This window comes from Harmonia axyridis, chromosome 5 (genome assembly GCF_914767665.1).
Source record: "Harmonia axyridis chromosome 5, icHarAxyr1.1, whole genome shotgun sequence".
NCBI lineage: Eukaryota > Metazoa > Arthropoda > Insecta > Coleoptera > Coccinellidae > Harmonia > Harmonia axyridis.
The window spans coordinates 39,179,463-39,194,858 of record NC_059505.1 but is presented as its reverse complement, the minus strand read 5'-3'; the positions used below and the strand labels follow the sequence as shown (position 1 = coordinate 39,194,858).

Sequence of the window (15,396 nt, the reverse complement as noted above, 5' to 3'; positions counted from 1 at the left end):
TCTCCTTTTATTTGAGGGGTTTAAATTCCGTTACCTGGATTGTAAAATTGATGGGAGAATTCAATTTGGGCAGATTAAATTTGACGATCTATCAATCTTCAATAGAGTGGACTGTATTACCTCAAATGATAATGATATAAGTCTAGTTTATGAAATAAAAATGTTATTCTCTACAATCTTAATGGGGAATGTTTGTTGATATTTTTCAGTACCCAAACTGCAGTGGCTCCTCAGCAATACAATTATCAATGATTTGAAATAACTTCTTCTGCTTGAATTTCTTTAGATTTTGGTTACGCTAAGAACACAAAATTTTCACCATGCTTGAAATTAGTAACGGGTGTTTATTTTCGAGGTATATAACTTTAAGTTGGCATTACTGTTCAAGATGGTGACCGCTTTAACAGTTGTCAAGTGATTTATTCTCAGTTTGGTTTGGCAATTCATCATGAATAGACTCACGCCTGAACAACTTTTGCAACTAGTGCAATTTTATTTCGAAAATAATGGTTCTGTGCGGAATACGTATCGCGCACTACGTCCATTTTATTTTGTTTAGCGATGAAGCGCACTTCTGGTTGAATGGCTACGTCAACAAACACAACTGCCACAATTGGAGTGAAGCTAATCCTCAAGTGAATGTCGAAACACCATTACATCCAGAAAAACTGTTTGGTGCGCTTTATGGGCTGGTGGAATCATTGGTCCGTACTTCTTCAAAAACGATGATGGCCAGAACGTTACAGTCAATGGTGATCGATAAAGAGCCATGATTACTAACTTTTTCATTCCTGAATTGAACAACCATGATGTCCAGGAGCTGTGGTTCCAACAAGACGGCGCAACATGTCACACAGCTCGTGCCACAATCGATTTATGGAAAGACACGTTTGGTGAACGACTAATTTCACGTTTTGGACCCGTGAATTGGCCTCCAAGATCTTGTGATTTAACACCGCTAGACTACTTTCTGTGGGGCTATGTAAAGTCATTGGTCTATGCGGATAAGCCACAAACCCTTGACCATTTGGAAGACATAATTCGCTGTGTTATTGTCGATATACGGCCACAAATGTTGGAAAAAGTCATCGAAAATTGGACGTCCAGATTGGACTATATCCGAGCCAGCCGTGGCGGTCATATGCCAGAAGTCATATTTAAAATGTAATGTCACGAATTACCTTGCGGATAAATAAAATTCATGTCAATCGAATAATCCATCGTTGTTTTATTGAAATTTAAAGTTCTATAGCTCTAAAAAAAACACTCTTTACATTCACTTCATCTCCTTCCTTTTTTCGAAGTAGAGGGCAGCACTGTAGGTACGACAACTTTCACGAAATTAAAGTTTTACCTCTTTCGTAATGATTTTTCGTAGTTTTTTTGCATAAATATTTTGAAAATCAATCAGTACTTTCTACGAAGTACATATCATCAATTTTTTTGCGAAAAACGAAAAGCTACTTATTTGTTCCTTTTTTTGAAAATATTTACTTTCTTCCATGTAGATTATTGTTGAAGGAAATGAAAGAAATCGAAGATTTGCAAAAAGAAATATCTCTAATTTCATTTTGGACTGAACAGCCACGTTGTGGTGTTCTCTCTCAAATCCTCCAATGCTCATTTGGTTCATTTTTGTTTGTAATACGTTTTTATCCCTCTCAGCAAGCAGCATATTAATCGGCATCCAAATACCTACCATAACTTAATTCCACTTCAACTCAGCAATATCATCCCCGGTATTTGTCCAACAGAATATTTCTGCACGATTGCTTTTGGCTTGTTCAAGTTGTTCTACACGGTCTATAGCACTCTAGCTCTATTTGCATTCGATGGAACTATGTTTTGCGCCAACCAAATACATAACAATCATGTGGAGTGGATATCCATGTAGTTGCTACACTATACATTGTTTGCGCCAATCCGATAACAACTGAACTGATTACACTCTGATTCTATGGATGTTTCCTAGGATGAAGTTAGTGAATTTAATAGATAATCGAATTATTAGAGCGCAGATAGTGTTATCTAATCGGAAGCGTGGAGTGCTCGACTCTGAATAAGTTCCTGGTAGGAGGTTATTCCTATTTGTGTTTTATGTTCTGGAAGGGGAAACTATACTGCTGAATTGTCTGAGGATATACGAATGAGCACCTCTTTTCGAGCTTCATGAAGTCTTGGAAGGATTGCTCTCTTTTAAAAGAAGAAAAACACACTGTGTGATTGGAGAAGAGATTAATAACTATTTATATTAATAACGAGAATCTAATTGGACTTATAATAGGTCCCATTTTGCATCGCATTTGTTCCAGTTATATTCTCAGCTTTATCGTATTATCCAGGTGCAAAAAATAAACAATTCTCAACTGACAGAAAATTATATAGAAGATATAAAAATACGTGATGCTTGAGTTATTGATGAACATCAAGTTAGATTCAAGTAAGAGGCAGCAAATATTTTATATTTAGATTTGTTTCCTTGAAAGTCCAAGATTTCATATGAAAAAAAATTCTTTTTTTTTGCGATCAGAGAAACATGTTCAAGGTGTAGAAGAAGCTGTATTTTGATAAACTCGCACAAGAATATTAGGCCAATTGAAATGTCCCCGGTCTGGTGAACAGATGGCGGTGCTAGTATTGAAACCATATGATTTTTAGTCAGTACCAACCTTCAAACGATCCGTGTCAAAATTGGAAATCAGTCCGACCATTAGTTTGTGAGATATTGCGTTGTGAGTGTATCTACTTTTGTTATTTGAAAACAGATGGAAAAAAATATCGTGTGCTGATAAAATATTGCTTTTTGAAGGGAAAAAATGCAGTTGAAGCAAAATCTTGGCTTGATGAAGAGTTTCCGGGGTCTGCACCAGGAACATCAACCATCACTGATTGTTATGCTAAGTTTGAACGTGGTGAAATGAGCACCGAAGACGGCGAACGCAGTGGACGCCCAAAAGAAGCTGTCACCGACGAATAAATCGAAAAAGTTCACAAAATAATTTTGAATGACCGTAAAGTGGAGTTGATCGAGATAGCTTAATATGCACATCGTATCATGTAAACTTGATCGAGATAGCAGGCATTGTAAAGATATCATCTAAAGATGTACATCATATCATTCACGAATATTTGTACAAGCGAAAGCTGTATGCAAAATGAGTGCCGCGCGAGCTCACAATCGATCAAAAGCAACAATGTGTTAATGATTCTGAGCAGTGTTTGAAGCTGTTCAAGTGCAATAAACTTCAATTTTTGCGTTGATATGTGACAATGGATGAAACATGGCTCCATAATTTCATTCCGGAGTCCAATCGACAGTCAGCTGAGTGGACTGCACACAATGAATCGAATTAAAAGCGAGGAAAAACACAACAGTTGGCAAGGTTATGGCATCAGCATTCTGGGATGCGCAAGGTATAATATTCACTGATTACCTCCAAATGGACCAAACCATCAACAGCGATTATTATATAGCGTTATTGGATCGTTCAAAAGATGAAATCGTTAAAAAACGGCCTCATTTGAAGAAAAAAAAAGGGGCTGTTTCACAAATCAATGAAAACAATAGAAAAATGGCATAAATTGGGCTTCGAATTGCTTCTGCAACCACCGTATTCGCCAGACCTGGCCCCCAGTGACTTTTTCCTGTTCACAGACCTCGAAAGAAAGCTCGCTGGAAAGAAACTCAGCTCCAATGAAAGGGTAATCCTTAAAACTCAGGCCTATTTTGAAGCGAAAGACAAATCGTACTACAAAAATGGTATCGAAAAGTTGGAAGATCGCTATAATCGCTGTATCGCTCTCGAAGGCAAATATGTTTAAAAATAATATCGAATTTTGCCAAAAAAATGTGTTTTACAATGGTAGATCGAGGATTTTTCAATTGACTTCTTAAATAGACCCCAAAGAACCCCTCGTCCCCCCCGGTAGCTAATGTCTAGAGAACACGTAAAAGACTCATTTCACATTCGTACCTATCTCTGCTAATCGAAGTCCGACACACTCCATCGGACTGTGTACAATTCCAATTATAGCATTTCAATTATCGGGAATGCCAGATGAACAGAACCTGCAAACATGTTGCCACAGGGATTTATACGTTACGGAACCAGGCAGTCCCACTTTCGCACATATTGTAGGCAGGGGCATGTTGTGGAACGCGCCCTCGGGACCACTGACCGGAAATTAACATAGAGACACGCCCCCGCTTAACAGATTGCGGAACGTTGTTCTTTTTCACACCTCCGGCGCTTCAATCAAAGAACCAATGTTAGTATTTCGATCTGAACTAGATGAATGTGTGGGTTAGGTGGCTAGAGCAGAACCTTTCAGGACAGTGACAGGTCTGACAGTTTGTTTTTTACGATTAAGATGTCCACAATACTGGTGTGTTCACTGATTAGATTTCATCATCATTCAGCCCTAAACCGTCCACTGCTGGACATAGGCCTCCCCAAGGCATTTCCATCTTTCTCTGATTAGATTTAGTTTAAGATAATTATGGCGATTCGGCTCGGTATTGGTTCCCTTTCCCCAGTGACGGCTCGTGCCCTCGAGATGTGGGTCGGCCACACATTTTTTTTATATATATATATATATCTATATATAAACAAATAGATTTCCACGTCACCCAAGAGGTACTATTTGACGACGCGTTGGTTTTTTGTTCAATTATCAACATAAAATATATATTTGAATAAACATAGAGAAAACCTCTCTTGAATACATATAAATAAAAGTATAAAATTAAAATATAAAAAAATCTTATAAAGACCACAAAAAATATTGTGGAAATGACCGCATGTATTCTGGTCAAAAATGTATGAGCTTGCGTACCCTTTATTCATTTTTATAGATCAAATCAATTCGACGATCTTTCTTTGTCGCGAAGTCATCAATTATTTTCTCGAAAAAAATGTTTCCTCTGGCTTGTTCTTTAACTAAACCTCTTTCTTCTTTCTTTCTTGATATCAGTGCCAGGTTATTTAAACGGTCTTGAGACATCGTGTTCCTACTGAAAGATTTTATTCTTTTGAACGCTGAAAAACTTCTTTCTACTGACGCGGATGTTGGTGGAAGGGACAAAATCATACAAAATAACTTATATAATTCAGGAACATCGGAAACAATATTATTTGAGAAAATGAATTCCGTAATACCATTCAGCGTATTTGAATTGCCGAAGATAGCATTGTCCGAGTACAAAATTTGTAATTCACATTTGAGTTTATCCTTATCGAAAAAGTTTTGTAATTATCGATCAAAGATTTGAAAGGTATTTCCGGAAAATTACGAACGTATATATCAAATTTATTAAAATTCATTAGTTCCAAAAAATGAAGTGATGAAATGTCTTTAAACCTTATTTCAATTTGAGTTATAATTAAATCCAGAATTTCACAAAAAAGCCGTTTCATTGAGGAATTATCCGTGAGCTGAATTTCGGAATCTATTTTACGTTTTCGACGTCTAGCACTCGGTGGCATTACTTCTGGGAGTTTTTCTACTTCTGAATATAAGCGAATGAAATACTCATCTTCTGTGCGAAATTTTTTCAGAGTCGATAATAAAGAAGTGATTCTGGCGTTGCAATAAGTTATATCTGATAACTTATGCTGGATTATAGAGAAAACGAGATCTGTGTATGTAAAAATCAAATTGAAAGAGTGGAGAATGAATAAAAATTCGAAATCATTCAACATTTTCTTCAGACCGGTAGCTTCACGTATTGTAATATCATCCCATTCATCCAAATTGTCGCTGATATGATCAAAAACTTCAATTAATTCTTATCGAATATTCTTTCTATATTCTTTTCTGATTAAGGCATAATGTCTCATAATTAACCATTCATTTAATTATCAAATATTTGAAATAAACTGTGAAAAGTTGCTGCTTGACGCTCTGCAATAGGATAACCGGCCGGCCGACCCTGTGGATTGAGAAGCGACCTAACATCGAGTTGTTGTGCCGTTCTACTGAGTGGTCGTATTCTGGGCGTATGTCGTAGTATCTTTTCCTTTACGTAGCGCTCTCGGTAGCGCTGGTTCCGCCATCGGCTCTTGGCCGACCTAACGTGATGAGATGCTTTCAGTGACATTCCAGGAGTTGCAATTGTATAATTGTAACATTTGTGTTACATTTCAGACCTAATGTTACGGTGTTACGTACAATTCTGGAATAACTTGTTTGGGGTGATGTTACGAAAAGTAACCATTTACGATTGTGGTTTGTTACAATTTATGAAAGGGAATAACAACGCTGGATGCTTTGGAAATCGAATATTAGGTGGGTCCGAAAGAAAATATTGGCCAGTATAAGTTATATTTTCCTGTTCTGAGTGGAAATATTCATTACCGAGGGAATTTGGATATCGAAATCGATAACTCCGATTGAGTTTGAATGAATTGAATATCTAGAACTATTTTCTATTTCCCGATAATTTTTGGGTCGGCCCGGCCGACCCTGCCGACCCTGACGAGCCGTCACTGCCTTTCCCTTTTCTTCCTTAAGATGGCGCTATACGAAAAAATTAACCAATCAACGGCATCATTTCAAAATTTTCTTTTGTTCTGTCAAATGTAGTTTAGTATTGATTTAACCTCGAAATGGCATTGACAGAAAGACGAGGCGAGCGCTGCCACAATAAACGATGCGGAAATCGAGTGAAAAGGGACCAATATCATAAAAATCCAAGAAGGCTGGCCCCTCCAAAAGTCGCCACTTTGATCTTATGATTTTTCAAGAGTAAGTGAGCACACCAGTGTCTTAGATATCTTTATTACAATTTACAAAAATTATCGTCTACCATATCGGTGAACTTTGTAGGGATTTAAAATTGTTTCGATCAAAAGTGAGCTTCTCAAGCTGATCTGCCTGAACATTTGAACAGTATAATGTTTAACTGTTCCCATGCCCGATCTAAATTTCATCTACTGACAAGCCCGTCAGCAGTCCCACAAAAACTTGAAGTTCAGCTCGTTACAGCTTCTTGAGTTTCTTTTTTCAGGACGAAGAACATTAAAATTCCAAGAATCTTTCTATTTCGAATGAAACCATTAATAGAGTAAGGCAATTCAGTAGGGAAGAGTATTGCCAAGAAAATGAAGTAAGCTAGTTTCTCCTAATTTTCGACCACATTCTTGATATTAGCCATGAAGAAAGATGAATGAAAAAAGAGAAGAATTTACATAAAAGAGAGTTTTAGACCTTCCTAAGAGACCTCTGGAGAAGCTTCCACTGACCCTATGTTAAAGGAAATAGCCAAATTTGAATAAAATATGGAACATTGTCGGTGGCAAGACTAAAATAAAGGCTCCACACAGATGTTCAACTTCGTATATTAGATCTCAGTTTAGTTTTTTCAAGCTTTGTGGTTGACATAATCTGAATCTGGTAATTGATGTGGGGGCACAATCTTTGGTCAAATCTTCATCTTTATTCGCAATTCTCAACCATATATACTCAATATTTTTATGCTCTACAAAGCATTGGTGTGTGAGCATCATTAAATTTTGGCTCAAGCAAGAATGAGACGATTGCATATTAATTTTTAGTACCTCAAATCATTTGTATTTATCAATAATGCCTATCCTAGTGATTTCCTATGGTTGTTCTTCATTCTTGTAGTTTTCCTGGAAAAATCCTATAAGATGACTCCTTTGGGTACAAAAACACAGGCAACAACAAACAACCCAGCACTTCAATTTGCTAATGAAAGTAAGGACGACAATGTCGAGTCACGTTGCTAATTGTGTAATTGCTACATGTGTGAAGCCTGTCAAAATGACAGGGCATGTATTTACATTACTACGGACAGCAAGGCCACCCTGAGATCCCTGGAATCAGATAGCCAGGGGTCTCTACTTACATGGGAGTGCCGTAATACCATATAGCAACTGGTAAGAGGGAATAATAGTATATTATTCAACGAGCGGTAATGTAGGTCATAACTCACGCAGATGATGTTTGCAGCACGAGCCGCAGGCGAGTGCTGTAATTCATCAAGTGAGTTATGACCATTACCGCAAGTTGAATACTATACTTTATCTACGACTATATCAATAAATACTAAGAAAAAAATACAGACTTAGAATAAAGACAGAAGGAACGGGAAATAAACATAATGTGCTCGATCCCGTACAAGAGAGATGGAAACTTAGTGCTACCAATCACAATCGAACTAGCTTCGGCTAGCTCGAATCCAGTACAGAGTACAGACATAGAAATTCATTGAAAAACCTTAAGAATTGCCTATAAAAATGCATTAAAATATACCAAAAAATATTCCCTGTGAACGATGACTTAATGATCTTACTGCTACACCAATCTTGAAAATTTTTTCAAACTCCTTTATATTTTTTCGGGCAATTAATTCTGTATGGTAACATCATCTGTTTGTCTTTTGGAAATATATACCTTTATAATATTTCATCTTCACTATCTGAATTAATCGTTTTCAGCAAAACATTCACAATAATTAGATATCAACTTAATTTGAAAACGTCAAAAGTGACATTCCCTCGGACATTCCTCCCCTCAATAACAATAATGGAATGTTCCCTTTCGGCCAATCGAATAGAAGCAGAGAAGTATAGAAGCACAGATCCATATTTTCCGATTTATAGTAGTGAGTTATAGTAGTGAGTTATTATAAATCACGCTGTTTGTTAATAGATACTATTAATTGCTCAAAAGCAGTTGAATCATGAGTTTATAATTCAATAGGAGTAGATAAAGTAACTTTATCTACTCCTATTGAATTATAAACTCATTATTCCATTATTGTTATTGAGGGGAGGAATGTCCGAGGGAATGTCACTTTTGACGTTTTCAAATTAAGTTGATATCTAATAATTGTGAATGTTTTGCTGAAAACGATTAATTCAGATAGTGAATTAAATTATAAAGGTATACAATTCCAAAAGACAAACAGCTAATGTTACCATACAGAATTAATTGCTCGAAACAATATGAAGGAGTTTGAAAAAATTTTCAAGATTGGTGTAGCAGTAAGATTATTAAGTCATCGTTAACAGGGAATATTTTTTGGTATATTTTAATGCAATTTTACAGGCAATTATTAAGGTTTTTCAATAAATTTCTATGTCTGTACTCTGTACTGGATTCGAGCTAGCCGAAGCTAGTTCGATTGTGATTGGTAGCACTAAGTTTCCATCTCTCTTGTACGGGATCGAGCACATTATGTTTATTTCCCGTTCCTTCTGTCTTTATTCTAAGTCTGTATTTTTTCCTTAGTATTTATTGATATAGTCGTAGATAAAGTATAGTATTCAACTTGCGGTAATGGTCATAACTCACTTGATGAATTACAGCACTCGCCTGCGGCTCGTGCTGCAAACATCATCTGCGTGAGTTATGACCTACATTACCGCTCGTTGAATAATATACTATTACTATGGGTACCAGGGCATTGTGGTATTAAAGGACATGAAAAAGCCGATGAACTTGTAAAAACGGCATCAAGGTTAACATTTGTGGACTTGGACAGGACCAATATAAGGCAGCGGTCTAACAATGGGAGTGGGACAATGGAAAAACCCTCTGGAGGAACACTCCGGGTTTTGTTCAGGCGAAGAAATTTGTGGTGTTTTAACCGACATATGCCAAGATGCTTCTGAAGCTACCACCAGCTGAGCTCCGGGTAATGGTGGGACTGCTGACAGAACACTGTCGGTACAAATACCTTTTGTAGTGCATGGATAAGTCAGCAGATGAGGTCTGCAGGCTCTGTGGAAATGAGGTAGAAACAGCCGAACACATAGTGTGCTAACTGTGCTGACTGGCTTAAGAACCACTCACATGAAAAAGTCAGTTCTGGATACTAACGAAGTAGTAGCCAAGGCCCCTAAGGATGTCGTCGGTTTCGTCAACCGTATCGACGGCCTCCCTGAGTTTGTATGAATAGATAAAGTTAAGAACAGATCAAATTCGTCGCCGTTCCCGGAAGGTTAACAGAGTCGCAACGACCCCGATTCAGTGAAAAATAATAATAACAATAGAATAATTATGGAAAGAACAACATTCACTAAATAATCTTCGAAACCATAAATTCAACAAATCCCACATACCCAAACCTCTGTTGACCCTTCTTATCGACATATAAAACCTAATTGGTTCTTCAAGTTATCTCCAAGTCCTATTCAAATTCAATATGCACATAAATAAACCAGCTTTCCTTTACAAACCCAACGTAAAAGTCCTAACAATCACGATTCTGATTTTCTGGAACTTTTCTCAAAGTCCAGCGCTCTCCCGAAGGATCCGAAACTCCAGGCCCATCATTTTATTCAACTGTCGGTTTTTCAGAGAGCGGAATCGTCGAGTCATACTTTATTCATGGCTGTAAATCGGCACATTTCCACTTGGATTTATGATTTGGCCCCGGGATAGCTGTAGGTCAGTGAGATGAACGAGAGGGTTCGGACTACTCAATTGGTCCGATCCTTTCAGAGGGTATATCAAGAGATGTGCCAGCTCCTCTTCATATTCATCTTCTGCATCTGGTTCATTATCGTGAACTTTTGGGGTCCTTCGTATTCGTACAACTAGCTTTCAAACTTTGTGGGGGATAACTCAACAAAATTTTAGGCTATCCATATACACATGACCCCACTTTATTGATGGAATTTTGAGGAAGAAATATGAATATTTGCTCTTGACGACGTAGATATAGAGTGATCTAATTCATAGTCATAATCCGTCTCGCTTTGCACTGTGAATAGTTGTACAACTTTGAAGAAGGGCCATAAAAGAAGTTAGATAGTTCTGCAATCACTGTTCATCAATCACAGCTTTTCAGAACGATTATTCTATTGTTGATTCCAAAAAGAGGTGTTGCATCATCTTCAAGAGAGTCAGAAGAGACTCATCATTCTTCTTTTAGTGCCTCAGCTAGTCAAGATTGGCGACAACCATGGCAAACTCGTCTCTTTTGTGGGCGATGAGAACCAACTTTTGGTATTTGGCATTCATCTTTGCACAGTCTCTTATATTCTTCATTCAGGAGAGTTGTCTCCTTCTTGACCCTCTATTTTCTCCTTTATGATCAATTGAAGCTATTGATACTGATCACCCCTTAATTGAGCAGAAGTAACCTGACATTTTAAACATCTACTTGACTTGAAAATCAAGCTCGTGAAAAATTACATACTTGAGCTTGACTTGGCTTGATTTAAGATATTTATTGATTGACTTGATATCAAGCTACTTGATATTACTTGAGCTTGATATGCACGCGTCGCACGGCATATATTTCTGCAATATCGTGCGCGCTTTGACTATAAAAGGGGATTCCTCGAGCGCCGAGGGACTGAAGCATTCGCCAGTGTGAGTTTATTAGAAGTTTTTAAACATTTCCATGAAATATATTGGTAGATTTTGGTAGTTTCAGAAATATCTTTCCAAACTTGGCCAAAATGTCCAAGGATTTTTTATCAACTTCACCATCTTCAGCTCCTGTTGAAAGACAATTTTTCAAAGCTGCTCTTACAGTTACAAAAACCCGCAATAGGTTAGGCGACAAATCTATGAGATGCTTCATATGTCTTAGATCTTGGCTGGAAAATTATGGAATCAAACAAAGCCTGGAGATTTCTCAATATTGAGAAACTTAATTTTTTTATTATTTTTTATTTTGTTATGATTTATAGTGATTTAATGTTTCTATCTCAAAAAAAAGTTGATATTTTCGGTTCTTTTATACAATGAGTTTGATAAATAAAAGGGTTTTTTGAAAGGTTCCTTCTCATTTCACAATTTTTTCAATTTATGTGACACTACACAATGAAACTGCTAAAAATCAAGTAGCTTGATACGATTCAAGTAGTTGATAAATAAATACTTGACTCGACTTGAGATTGAAAAACTACTACTTGGTTTGATCTTGACTTGCAGTCAAGCCAAGTAGCTTGAAAATCAAGCCAAGCCGTAAATCCCTAGTGGTAGAGACCCCCTTCAAACTTTGAACTTTCTCCGAAATGCTCCATTCTAGACTGCAAGGTTACAGAAAATTCAGTAGTAACCATTAACTATAAATTATTAGCTTAAGGGATTAGCACTGATGCTACAATTACAAATACTTTCAGCTTCTGAGTTTATTTCAGTTTCTGCTCTTTTCCAGATGATTCTACAAGAGCTGCTCTCCCCTCAACACCCAAAACCACTACCAAACGTTAACGAATGATCACAAATCAACCATGTAGCTAATCCATAAACCAACCATGAACTTCACTACCAGAAACTCTCATTTTCGTCATCCATTCTTGCGGATGTCCGAAAAAGACCTGCTCCGTACCCAAGCCACCCCAATTCTAGAGAGTACCACCCTGAGCTACGTGATCTCCACCACCACAGTCAGTAGCAAGATGAACGAGGCCATGGTAGGTCTAGAGGAGCCAGTGGAGGTGTGGTACCCAGTAGTGTTCAAGACCAACTCCAGCCTGTACTTCAGGACGGAAGATCTATCTGAAACGTTTAACATAAACGTGTACAATGAGAGTAATCACACTAACTATAACGATAGTGCATACAACGACGAAACGCTTAGGTTGGCAACATCGATTGGTATTTCTTCTTTGTTTGGACTCATCATATTGGCCACCATCATAGGTAAGTTCACGATTACTGAATTTTATGATCTTGCATCTAGGATTACTGAGAAAGTGCTTGTGTTGAGGGCGTCAAATTATTTCGATATGCAGTTTCTTCTAATCTACGAGCAGGTGGATGAGCTCTCAAGCCTTCAATACGTTCTTAATCGCCAACTCAGATAATGTTTTAAGGTATGTTCTAACCAATTCCAGGAAAAGTGAAAAATTCATCGAACAAAAAACATAGGAATAATAAAGGCTAACATAAAAAATAATATTAGGTGTCAATTTTGCTTCCGCCGTTTTGCAATAGATGGCTGTAGCGCTAAGTGGTAGTCGAAATAAATAGATCTTAAATGTCATACAATAAGCTAAGGTATTTGTAAACACAACGCCATCGGAAGATTAGTCGATTTGTGTCTGCCTCATAAAGTTATTCTCGATTGAACATGTCAGCTTACGAGTCAAATTCTAGTCATTTCTGGGGATTTTTATTTTCTGCTTCAATAAGAGGAAATCAGCGGCTGAGGCTCTTCGAATGCTCTCAAATACCTATGGTGAGGCCGCTATTAGTGAAAGAACGTGCCGGGAGTGGTTTCAACGTTTTGAGAACAGTGATTTTGGCGTCGAAAACCAGCATGGCGGTGGAAGAGAGGTTTTCTAAGATGCAGAATTGGAGGCATTACTGGATCAAGACTCGTGTCAAACACAGCAAGAATTGGCGGGATCATTGAAAGCGACGAAACAAGCTAATTCAAAACGCCTGAAAGTTATGGGAATTATTCAGAAATAAGGAAATTGGGTGCTGTACGGGTTGAAGCCGAGATATATTGAACGGCGTTTGTTTGCTTGTCAACAGCTGCTTGCAAGGCAAGGACGGAAGGGATTTCTACATCTTATTGTGACTGAAGACAAAAAATGGGTTCATTACGATAATCCCAAGCGCAGAAAATTATGGGAATATCCCGGCCATGCTTACACGTCGGCGACCAAACCGAATATTCAAGGTGTCAAGGTCATGTTCAGCATTTGGTGGGACCAGCTCGGCATAGTGTATTATGAAATCTTCAAAACGACTGAAACAATCACGGCGTACTACAACGAGAGACAGGGTAAAGGGATTTCACAGCATGACAATGCTCGACCCAATGTTGCGAAAGTGGTCAAGATATACTTGAAAACGTTGAAATGCAGTATTCTCCAGACATTGCTTCCTCGGACTATCACTTGTTTCGATCAATGGCACACGGAATGGCTGACCAGCACTTCCAGTTTCATGAAGAAGTAAAAAATTGGATCGATTCGTGGATCACTTCAATAGATGACCAGTTTTTTAGACGCGTGATTCGTACGCTGCCGGAAAGATGGGAGAAAGTAGTGGCCAGCAGTGGACAATAAATGTATCAGGTGTGTGAATAAGTCTTTCCCGTTTTTTGTAAGAGATGGCGCCACCAATACTGTGCGTGTATTTAATGGTTACATATGTCATAATCAAAGCTTATTCATCTGTCAACAATTCCACACTAACACATTAGTTGAAATTTTTTCGCATCATAAATTTTTGAAATCGTGAAAATGTCGAAATTTGAGCCGAGTCGACGTCATTTGCGGGAAGTTTCACTTTATTGGTTCAATTTGAAGAAATCTGCTGCCGAGGCGCATCGGTTGCTTCAGGAAGCTTATGGAGAAGGTTGTGTCGATGATTCAAGTGTTCGCGGATGGTTTCGACGCTTCAAAAGTGGCGATTTTGACGTGGAAGACAAGGAGCGTTCCGGGCGGCCGCAAATCTTTGAAGATCAAGAATTGGCGACTTTGCTTGATGAAGATTCGTGTCAAACGAATGAAAGGATCACAGGCGAGGTCTATCGACGACAATTGATGCGTTTGAGCCGCGCACTGCGAGAAAAACGGCCACAATACTCCGACAGGCACGACAAAGTTATTTTGCAACATGACAATGCTCGCCCACATGTTGCACAGCCGGTGAAAACATACTTAGAAACGCTCAAATGGGAAGTCCTATCCCACCCGCCGTATAGTCCAGACATTGCTCCGTCTGATTACCATCTCTTCAGATCGATGACGCATGGCCTGGCTGACCAGCACTTCCATTCCTACGAGGAAGCCAAAAAATGGGTGGATGACTGGATAGAGGCCAAACCGGTCGAATTTTTTCGCAACGGGATTCGTATGTTGCCAGAAAGATGGGGAAAAGTTGTAGCTAGCGATGGCCAATACTTTCAATAATTCATTTGTAACCATTTTTTCACAATAAAGGCTCAAAATTTGAAAAAAAACGGGAAAGACTTATTCACACACCTGATATAACCAGTTTTTTTACAATAAAGCCTCGAATTTCGGAAAAAAACTGCAGAAGCAAAGTTGTACGCCTATGTAATTGAATAAAAAACATAGAAATAATGAAGAATAAAATAAAAAATAATGATAAAAAAGGTCAAAACGAAATATTAGTATTAAAAAAAGCATTTTTACAGTTTCAGGAGGAAAAGTGAACAATTTATTGAACAAAAACATAGGAATAATGAAAGATAAAATAAGAAATAGTAATAAAAGAAGTAAATGTGAATAATGAAATGAATTAGAAGTTACAACAAAATATGAAAGGTGTATTGTTTCAGCTTCAAACGAACCCACCGTATATCGATAACCAGTAGAGTAAAACCCCCAATGTTTACTCCCTAATGGACAGAAAAGAAAAAAAGTTATCGAACTGAGCTGAAACGTACCGAAAAGACCATTTAGGTTACAGTAAAAAAGCAAAGCC

General features: G+C 37.8%; 1 protein-coding gene across 1 annotated transcript in view; it reads left to right on the top strand.

Moving 5' to 3' along the window:
- LOC123680755 (5-hydroxytryptamine receptor-like) overlaps positions 1 to 15,396 on the top strand; it is a 146,242-nt gene that overhangs the window by 11,931 nt on the left and 118,915 nt on the right. The window contains exon 2 of the mRNA XM_045618810.1: positions 12,143 to 12,630. Coding sequence (XP_045474766.1) covers positions 12,243 to 12,630 — 388 coding nt within the window. The 5' untranslated portion in view covers positions 12,143 to 12,242. The remainder of the gene's footprint in view (positions 1 to 12,142; positions 12,631 to 15,396) is intronic.